Raw genomic sequence first — 10,558 nt, forward strand, 5'->3', positions numbered from 1 at the left:
TGTGCACTCATGTCTTGTATATTTACATTACAAAAACAGATTTCTGACTCGTGCTTTATATTTGGAAATTTGCACAAATGTCAACAGTGCTTAAATCTCAGATGTGCAGTTGATGTTTGATAAAATAGGAAAAAAATGGCTTTTCTGCACCTGATTGCTCAGTCTCCTTTATGGCGCCACATTGTTACATATTTGCACAATATTACGGCAGTATAAACCCAACCTAACAGATGGAATGTGGGGGGGGGGGGAAATACCTATTATTATCTCAAATTCAGATAACTGAACCATGACCAAGCGTGCTGGGAAGGAAACACTTTCTTCTATATAAACACCAGATGACAGCGTTGTGTCCATTGGGAGAAAAGACTGTACTTGTGTTCTTGCAGAGCAGCGGGATAAACTAGATGTTTTCATCCTCAACTGTCTGGGTGTGGATTTAAATGCTATTTCCACAAAGGGTCAGCAGAGAGCAGTAAACGCTCCCTCTCAGCCCGCTTCCTTTCATACTGATCCGTCACAGCTGGTTGACAAACACCAGTAAATTAGTGGACTTTTTGCAATTGCTTGCTTGAAAAACTCCAGCATTTCATAATCGTTATTTTGTAAGAATCCACATTTTCCTTTTTTTTTTTTTTCCTTTTTTTTTTTTTTTAAATAATTTTATTTTTATACAGTATTGAGCCAAAAAAATAAGTGGTGCATTCACATTTTTCCCAAGGGATTCTTTTCAAGTTTGAGCTCTACAAGGGTAAAACAGTGAAAAGCTTGAAGCTGGATCCATCCATGTTAAAACTCTCAGGGAACAGGAAGTTTGGTCAGATTTAAAAATCATCTAGAAGATTTCGATGGATTCTTTTTTTCCTGTAGTAAGATTTTTATTCCCCATTTATGTTTTTACTGTATTTTTTTGGAAGGGGCGATGAGTCGGGTTCCCAGTGTCTGTCTCTAAAAGAAACTTCCAGTCCATGCGTAACAACAGTCCAAAGAAAAACAACTACCCCTCCCCCTCCCTCCAGTCCAGTCTCTTCCTCGTCTCCTTCACAGTTCATCTTCTACGCAACGTAGGTGTACACTTTACGGTCCTCTGGTGTCCTCGCCAAGTATTCTCTTTCTATAAGTCCCTCTATCCGCTTTTTGATTACCACAGGGCTCGGAAGAAAACGTGCCCGGAGCTGCTGAGTGACCTGAACAAACACACACAAAAAAAAAGAAGAACAGAAAGTAACAGCATTAAAATTGTTGTTCATTATTTGAAAAATGAAAATGGATTCTGTAAAATGGACGAGTTCCTTACCTCTGCAACCAGGACATTGTGTTGCATCTTCTTCCTCGACTTCATGATTCGGACAATGGCTGCCTCAATCTCGTGCTTCCTGTCGTCATCCACTTTCTGCCGAGTCTCTTTCCTTTCAGGGTCTGATTCACCTTGTTTAGCAGCAACTGGAAAAATTGGATACAGGAACTGTATTACAGAAAGGAAGTGTCCTAACTCCACTTCAAAGAATGCTATGGTTACACAGCCACCATGTAACAGTAAGTATTTCAGAACAGAAGCCTTTACTTATGCATAGCCCTAAATAAAAAAAATTTTTTTTTTAAATTAAAAATAAAAATTAAAGTAAATTATTGTGTTTTTATTTTGAGTTAAAAAGCTGTATGATATTCTACTTGTGGTACTGAATCAGTCAGTATTAGATAATATAAGTACTAATATGAAATACTATTATATTTTTAAAAAGCACAGCGGTGATGACCCATATATCCTGGAGTGTCAGCCGAGACGGACAGAAAGGGTCCCGGAAAAGACACAAGACATCAGCGAGCTCTGGTGCATTACACACAGCCTTTGCTCACCTGTCTGAATTTTGACTCTGTGCAGTCTCGAGGTAAACTGATCGTTGACTGTAAACACGTGTCCATTTTCTATCTCCTTGGACTTGGGCTCCTTAGTGAGAATTCGCTGTGTGGGTTTCCCACATGCTAAAGACTGTAATGCTCGCACCAACTCTCGCTCTGGAATATCTGTCTCCTGCTGAATCTCCTGTAGAAAAAAAAAGAAAATTGGCTTTAAGTCAAAAACTGTGACACCAATATGTACAAAAACACACATATATAAAGACATTAAGTCATATAATGGTAGAGTGCAGCCATATAAAAAGTGTGTTCCCACCTCAAAAGTGCACTTTTCTCTGTTGTTGAAGAGCATGAGGATGGTCATCTGGAAGGTGGAGACCTGTAGAATGTGCTTGCGGGTGTTAGACCCTGTCACCTGGGCACCTCCCATACCCAACTCTGAACCATCCTCCTGCACATGGAGAAGGTTTAAAAAACATGTTTTGCTGCTTAACAGAAAGATTATGAAAATCCTCAATGATACTGATTTTAATTTCAATACTAAAGCAGTTTTGAAATGCAGAATCTACCTTTTTAACAGCTCCATAGAAAGTTGCGTTTAGGTCAGCTCCTCCCATGTGATGTTGTAATGTGAGCTGTCTACCACTGTGCTTAGCTAGGTAAAATCTGGTAAATAAAAACAAAGGCGGTGAAAACCAATAAATTAAAAGTACACTGAGATCTTCTTTGTATTGCAAAACATATGAAGAAAGAGGATTACCGTCTGAAGACTTCAAAGGCGTGTCTGGGAGCAGGGGGGATGGTGCATTTAGGTGTTGCAGACTGTGTGGGCCAGTAGCCAGTAGTTAGGACTCTTACTGTGAGGTCCACACCACTTAAAGATGCCTGGAACACGTACATGAAAAGCAGATAACATGACTACACACCCATTACAGCTTCAATGCAGAATATCTGGTATCAGACAGAGTAAGAGAGCGAGACAGAGAGAGATGGTACTCAACAAATCCTGAATAAAGAAAAAAAAAAAAAATCAATGGGAGAATTTGGCCCCAAAAGAGACAATCAACAGCTAAATTAATGACCCTATGAGCCAATCATGTTGTTTGACTAACGCATATACACAGTAAAGCCTCCACTGTGTAGTTTAAGGCATGTCTACTATTGTATACCAAGTAAAGATGTGGGTCAGTGTACTTATCTTTCTGAGATTACTGTATTCATGAAGTAAATTAGCATTTGATATGTTCAAATGTTCCTTTGGGGTGAGGCAGAGACGATCACATCAGCACTCTGGACTCGAGAAGAACTTTGACTTCTAATCTAAATGTGCTTTGTGACCACGAGTTAATGCTCTCTAGTCATGCTTTAAAACAGGACTTCTAAATAATAACCTAAACAATGACTTCTTCTTTTTAATTTTATTGTGAGACATGACACCAAACATCACAAAGTGTGGAGATAAGGCACTGACAGAACATATTTCAAAATAAAGTGTGTGCCTAAGTTGAACATGCAAGGATGTGCTGTGTAGCTGTATGAATGTGCAATGTGTGGGTGTATGAGGCTCTATATCTGAAATCCTGCTGTGCTATCATAGAGTTCGTCAGCTGTGCTGGGTTTTTCTGTGTGCCTTGTTTTTCTGACTGACTTACTGATGTAGTTTGTATGTGTTGCCTGAACTCATCCATGGTAGTGTTGGAGATGCTCATGTCTCTGAACATCCCTTCCAGTTTTGAGGTGAACTGACAGCCGCACTCTGTCTGTAACAGAAAGAGATGAAGAAAATGACGTGAACCCTCTGACAAAGATTTAGACAGGTGAAGAGAGGAAGCACGAGATAAATGATATGAGAATGTACAAGTCCCGTGCATAAATTTATATACAAAACTACTACTTTTTGAATGGTTTTTACCTTGAGCTTAGAGATCATGTTCTTTTCTGAGTCGTCTGAGACACTCTTGTTACTGAGCAGCCGACGACCCAAATGCTGCTTGTAGTACCTTTCAAAAACATCCTTCTCCTGCATAAACCGGAACAACACCATGGCCTTGTCAAGAATCGACTCCACTTCCTGTTCCGTCAACTATTCAAACAAGAAAAGGGCAGAAACAAGATAAAAAGTAGAAGTCAACTGCTAACAGAAAACTCTAAATGACTTCCAGATCTACTCAAGGTTTCTGAAGAAGCCACTCACCCCTTTGACTCCCTTCTTGAGCTTGTCATCAATAAAGAGTGAAAGGTACTCTGGAGAGCGGGAGTTGAGGTTCAGGAAATACTCAAAGTCTCCAGCTATAGTTTGTTTGAAGAGTCTGTCGTTGTTGAAGGCCTCGAGGAGGAACCGATCAAATCGTGTTTTCAGGTCTAGCAAACCCTGTTCAAACGGTGGTAACAAAGAAGTTATGTAATCCAGCACGATACAAGTCTCTCTTGGTACTTTAAGCATGATTAACCTGATATTTAAATCTTCTAATGCTACACTTTTTTCAGATACCAGAGGCATACCTGAATGTAGTCAACGGGGTTCTTGCCCTCTCCCTCTTCTGACACCAGAGCTTTGCCTTGCTCTCTCAAGTAAGAGCTCATACACTCGCACATTGTTTTCAGGCCATTTGGCACACGACTAAACAGCTTGTACATGCATGCCAGGTCTGAGAGTGAGACGTGAAGTAAAAAACAATGAGAAAGGAAATTCTTTGCTGTTTTTTTAATTTTTTTTTATTTCTGAATTACGTGCACAGAAAAGTCATGAATGATTTAATGCTTTTACCTTCCGTCTTGCCATTCTTAAGCATATGGACCAAGCCAGAGTTCTCCATCTCCACAATGGTCTTCATGTGTTTTGAAATTAGCTCCCTTTCCACTACTTTGACAATGGGTTCCTCTGTGGACTTGTCCAGGCAATGCATAACTCGCTCAATCTCTTCATTGATTCTGGCCTCTACCTTCTTTATGTAGACACTGGCACAGTTTTCTGCTAAGAACTTTTGGCTTTCCATCTGAAACAAGCACATATTATGTGTTGTTATAGAAATTATTTAGAATAGCAACAAAAAGATGGAGTAAAAAGTGCATAGCACAGACTCACCTGGAAAAATTCTGCTGACATATCTAAGAAAGGACCCTCAAAGTCCTCCTCGTATACAGACCTGCCATCCAGGCCTAGAATCATCAGCATCTGGCAGGCATTTCTGATAGCTCCCCTGCAATGAATTGTAGAGCATTCGAAATAAGGCCAGGAAACTAGCCCATCACTCAATTTTGTACTTGAACAAATTTTCAGTTCTGCAGTAAAAGTGTTCTAAAGACCAAGAAGTGAAGCACTATTCTTTCACACCTGTCTACAACCTCTCCCTTTCTTTCCCGTGCAATCATGTCCAGTAAGGTCTGTCGGAGGTGATCCCGAATGCAGCCGTAGCGCACCACCTGGTCTCTGAATATGATGAGGCCAAGGTTGTAGACATTTTCCACATTGTTTTGCTGAACATAGACCCTGTCCTAGAAGACATGAGAACAGAAGATGCAGTTTTCTATGAAAATATGTACTATGATAAACTATGGTATGAAAAAAGGGATGGATTTGCTGTACTGCGATTATACAAATACATAGTAGCATATGTAAATTTACAAAGTAAGAAGTGGCTTCCAATAAGGTAGGTTATCAGCCTTCAGTAGATTAAAACAAACAAAAAAAACCCACTGTCTGGGCTAAAGAAAGAGGACAGTACAGAACTAAAGAACTCCAGGACAGCTGTGTAGTCTCTGTACTGACGGTGCCATTGTTTACCCTACTGTTTTCTAAGGAGCTTGGAAAGAAAAGCGTCTGGACTTCTTAGAGTTGCTTGAAGACGTTTCACCTCTCATACGAGAAGCTTCTTCAGTTCTAAGGTCAAATGGTGGAGAGTCCCAGATTTAAACCCAGTGGGAGTTTCCCCCCAAAGAGGGACAACGGACCCCCTGATGATTCTCTACCTAATCACATGAGCCAAGGTGTGAAAGCGGGTGTGAGTCACAATCAGCCAGGGTTTCGGGTGAGCTCATTGTGAAACCTGGCCCCACCCTATCATGTGATTTCCTGAGGTCAGATGACCCAGGATGTGAGTAGGCGTTAAGGCGTCTGGGAAGGGATCGCAAAACTGGATTATAGATGGCAGACAGTTGGTGTCGTAAACCACCGCCTCTGTTTAAAGATAGTCGCTCACAGTGGACGTAAATGACTTCTTTCACTCCTCTTTCAAACCATCTGAGGAGTGAAAGAAGCCGTTTACGTCTACTGTTAACACAAATGACCATCCCTTAAATATCACAAAATTATTTCCATGTGCAAAAACACCAAACAAAAGTTACAAATGCTCTATGAAATCTTAAAGATCTTTTACAATTACTGATGTCCAGCTTCAGAACTTTTTACATGAGGAGTATGACTAAAACACAAAAGCATACCTACCATGTACATGAGGATGTCTCTGATCATGACCATGGCAGTCTGGTGGTCATTCCAGGCCTGATTCAGTGTTTGCAGAAAATTATTATTTAAGGAGTTTAGGACATCTTCCCGTACCTGAAGATATAAATAGTCAAATAAAGTCATCTCAACATCTGGTGTGGTATTATGAATAATTGTCTTCTTTTCAGATCGATTCTCATCATTGTCTAAAATACTTTGAAACTGATGAAAGTTTCTTTACCTTGTTGATGAGGTGCTCAGTGACCACCTCCCTCAGGCCTGTGTACAGCTTCTCCCCATGTTTGTGGAGCACCATTGTGTAGGCGTTCCTGTACAGCTCCTCAAAGCTCAGTCCACTGTTGTTTTTCCTCTGAATCTCCTGGATAGCATTCTTTAGAAGGTCCCAGATGTTGTTCACATATTTCTCATCCATTGTCATCTGTGAGAGACAAATATTAAATTCAGATACTTTGATTAATGCCTTTTTTGTTTACAATGAAAAAGGATTAGTCTTTCCAAAGCAGGTCTATCTGATGTATCTCATGTCTTTTGTATACTCTTGCATATGGTCAGTAACTGTTTTGTAAAAATATAAAGACATAACTTTTTTTCTCCCTTCTGTTGGAAATTAGTGTAGGAATGTTGAAAGCCACATCTCTGAACCTGAATATTATGCCAAAAACAAGCAAGGGTGGCTTGTTTAACAGGTTACCAAACGCCCTGCTTTCTGCTTCATAAAAATAATAATAACTTTTTTTCTTAATTTATGACAAACAATTAAACTCTCTAAATCAAGAAATAAGGCCACTGAGTCATACCATTTGAAAACAACTGTACCTATAAAAGAGGTAGGTAAGTAGGAAGTAGATGTGAATTCTCTCAGCAGAAATCTTAACCTGATTTCAGTGGAGAACAAGAGCCAAGCTGTTCAATCTGCTAGAAATGTTTTCTCAATTTTTTTTTCCTTCTATAAATACCGTTTTTTCTGACAGTTGCATATTACTGGGACTGTAAATGGCGTGGTAAAGCTTTTATCTCTTAAGGGAGTCTATTATGCATTTTGAAAAGGTGTTTAGGATCATCATCCATATCTTGATTGTGTGTTCATTAAACAATGGACCATTTCATTTTTTTCTCTTTTTTGGCCAAATATACCTCGCTAGCTACTGACAAAATCATTCTTATTTTTGCTTCATCATCTGTTTTGGGTTTTTCTTTTTCTAAACTGTCCTAAATGTATCAGGCTTGATCAGATGCTTATATGCAAACGTCTAAGTGTGAATTTGTGGTAGGGGTGGCTGTGATGGGTTGGCCAACATCAACACCATAACCTGTTCAAGTTATTTTGACCATGTTTACTTTAGCACCTTGTTGGGATGAAGTTGCGCTAGCTCTCCAGCTAACTCTGCATGACAATGTGTGTTGATATCCTCCGCGGGCGGAAGCAAAAGCATAGCGTGAATAAATAGCAACAAACAACCCTGCTTATCGTTACCATAGCGCACTGATACCTGCAGACTGACTTAGCAAATGTCAAGACAGCTAACACGGCCAGGCCCGCTACTTAGCTAGCAATCTTCTCACTGAAGTTTCAATTAATGCTAACATAAGCTCATGACAAATGACGGTGACATTTACAAACCAATAAGCCAGCTAGCATTAATTAAACTGCACGATAATACGCCCAAGGTAACTGCTGAGATTGAAGCAGTTTTCGCTTGAGTGACATTTTTTTTCTTCGATTGAGCAACTAGTTAGCAGGCAATTACTAGCATAAAGACCTGTCATCCCCTGACTCGTCTCATAGTTTCGGCTCATTTTACAAAGCTCATACAGTTTTCAGTACTCACAGGAAAGGCTCGTATCCTCATCTTGGTGTCCTTCTTGGGGCCGCTTTTTAGGTTGGACATGATTAGTTGCAACGACTATCCTTTCTAAGTTGACTTAAAGACTACATGAAAGGCAGCTGCTAATTTGCTTTCAGCGCCCGGAAAGCGACAGAGAAACTCGGTGACCTCCCCTGTGGGAATTAGGTCGCCCTGTGTGTCTGTTGTGTTGTTGTCAGTCGTTCTCCTCAGTGGTTTTGGCTAGTGTTAGCTTGTATGCAGTGATGGCGGACGGCTGTTCTCCACTGCGCAATCCGAAATCTCGCGAGAGGAGAAAAGTCACTAACAGGTGCATTCCACAGGTTGGAAGTTAGCGGTTCTTTTTTTTTTTTTTTTTGAATAAGCTTTATTGACAAAGCACAAAATATAGATCCAAATTACAAAAACACAGTGTCCGGGGGTTTGGTAAAAACCAAAACAGAGCAGTCTAGTAAAGAATCACATAACATTGAACAATTGAACAGGGAACATAGGTTTATGGTTTTGACAGCGTTTACATTTTGGGAATGTTGTATGGTTCTAACATATTGTTTGGTTTCATTTAAAAAGCACTGAAAGGATGGTTTTGCGTTAGAAAATTTCAATTTATGTATATGAAATTTAGCCAGTAATATCAGTAAATTAATAAATTAAAATTTGTTTGCCCTGTCCGTGGGGTACTTAAAGAAACCAAACAGTATTTTCTCATAACAAAGAGAGAACTCAGAAAAGATAAAAGAAACAACAAAAACACAAGCATAAGTTAGACGAGATAATCCCTACGCTTTCATGAGTAAAACTCTCCCTTTACTGGATAAATCCCACTGCAGCTAAGCATTTAGCTTATGTTTTATTCAAAATTGGAGTGAAATTATGGGAGAACCTGGTGGATTGATTTTTATTAATGATGATACCAAGGTAAGTGACAGACTCTTTCACTGGGATGCCAGCAACAGATAGACTGGTACAATTTCTAAGGGCAAGCAGTTCACATTTGCCAATGTTTAAGTGGAGTCCTGAAGCTAAAGTAAAGGCATTAATTGTGTTAATAGCTATCTGCACCTGTGAAGCATGTTTTAAAAAGAGAGTTTGTTTTGCTGCAGATGAGCCATACTCTCTTAAATATGAGGCGGCTTCAAATTCGAAGAGTTCCAAATTTTGACAGAGATGACTGATTAGGGCTTTATCCCAGAAACGTTTCATTAATGACAAAATATCTTCAATCACTTTTTCATGTGTTAGAAGGGAATTATTAAGTTTCTAGTAGCAGCTCCTACAAGTTTGGGCAGCATTAGGATTGAGAAAGACTTGAAGTGATACTGCTTTGTGGTCCGTGAGTGGAGTTGGCATTATATTGACTATAACATTATTTCTAAGTAATCAGAGACTAACCAGAAGTCAATACGGGATTTAGAAGAGTTGGATTTGTTACTCCATGTAAATAGTCTGGCTTTAGGGTTTTTAAATTCTCCAAATGTCTATTAAATGAAATTTTTTGCATAAATGTATTTAAACAACAGGACAGAGTTATTTGAGCTAGGTGGCCATCTGTCTAGTGAAGGATCTGGAGGAATGTTAACATCGCCGAGTTAGATGTCGAGTACTTTTCTGGAGATGTCTTCTTGCTTTTGCTCAGGGACACCTGAGAGCCTGAGGTTCCATCTCCGATGGTATCTTTCAACTTCGTTGACTTTCAGTTCTACTTGAGACAATCTGCTGCTGTTTTTCTTACAAGTAGCTTTAACTGTTTTGGTGACATTCTTCAAAGATTCTACTTCCAAGAACATGAAGCCAATAGACTTCTTCATGACCATAGCCTCCAGATTATCCAGAGCGCTCATTAATTAAAGTAGCAATGTTGTTTTGCACATCAGCAAGAGTTATATCACCTTTGTGTTTTTTACCATCGGAGAACAGCGTCTACCTCGGTCGCCATCTTGGCTCCGTTAGCGATTCATGTCTTACATACCTTGATGGTTACATCGGCAATAATAATTAGACAATAAATAAGTGAAGTATTAAGTAAAGTATTTTATCAACCGTTTCATCTTAAAGTAAAACACAAGAAAGAACAATGTATAGAAAAAATATTCAATTACCTTTTGAATCCTTTATAGTACCCTCAACTTTATCACTTTATTCATCTCTCACTGCCATTTGTAAACGAGGACATAGGTTGCTAGGAGATAGATATTGGAATTTTGTGAAATATATTGTAGTTTGACTCATGGGGGGGGGGCTTACTGGGCTTAAGCCCGGTGTCGGAGGGGGGGTTACTGGGCTTAAGCCCGGGTCAGACTGTAATTTGTTTCATAGTTAGATGCCTGGCTGACAACTGTATAAAACAAAAACTGCACACACTATTCGAAGCACATAGCGCACAGTCGTAAAT

The 10,558-nt window shown here is 39.5% G+C and overlaps 1 protein-coding gene across 2 annotated transcripts; it reads right to left on the bottom strand.

Annotated features, from left to right (window-relative positions):
• Nucleotides 1-2: 2 nt before the first annotated feature.
• On the bottom strand, nt 3-10,358 carry LOC146553685 (cullin-3-like). 2 transcript variants are annotated; one of them, XM_085255828.1, is made up of 16 exons: nt 10,266-10,358; nt 6,543-6,740; nt 6,302-6,415; nt 5,192-5,352; nt 4,943-5,057; nt 4,625-4,853; nt 4,360-4,505; nt 4,052-4,228; nt 3,770-3,940; nt 3,510-3,617; nt 2,618-2,742; nt 2,427-2,523; nt 2,174-2,308; nt 1,858-2,044; nt 1,298-1,443; nt 3-1,187 (listed from the first exon to the last, which is right to left on the bottom strand). In XM_085255828.1, the coding sequence occupies exons 2-16, from the start codon at nt 6,738-6,740 to the stop codon at nt 1,056-1,058; spliced, it is 2,241 nt and encodes a 746-aa protein (XP_085111954.1). In that variant the 5' UTR covers nt 10,266-10,358; the 3' UTR covers nt 3-1,055. The 2 variants fall into 2 exon arrangements, with proteins under 2 accessions (XP_085111954.1, XP_085111953.1); XM_085255827.1 differs by lacking the exon at nt 10,266-10,358 and adding an exon at nt 8,152-8,447.
• Between the last annotated feature and the right edge of the window lie 200 nt (nt 10,359-10,558).

The sequence above is a fragment of the Mchenga conophoros genome, linkage group LG18 (assembly GCF_057382185.1).
Source record: "Mchenga conophoros isolate Kocher_MC1m ecotype Shallow Benthic linkage group LG18, M_conophoros_male_GT1.1, whole genome shotgun sequence".
Lineage (NCBI taxonomy): Eukaryota > Metazoa > Chordata > Actinopteri > Cichliformes > Cichlidae > Mchenga > Mchenga conophoros.

What these genes read in the sequence shown, in the direction of transcription:
- LOC146553685 (XM_085255827.1), bottom strand. Translation starts at nt 8,211, where the DNA reads ATGTCCAACCTAAAAAGCGGCCCCAAGAAGGACACCAAGATGAGGATA. An exon ending in TGTCAGCAGAATTTTTCCAG is followed by an intron (nt 4,854 to 4,942) that starts GTGAGTCTGTGC and finishes TGCTTGTTTCAG; the next exon opens with ATGGAAAGCCAAAAGTTCTT. An exon ending in CAGAGTCAAAATTCAGACAG is followed by an intron (nt 1,444 to 1,857) that starts GTGAGCAAAGGC and finishes CAATTTTTCCAG; the next exon opens with TTGCTGCTAAACAAGGTGAA.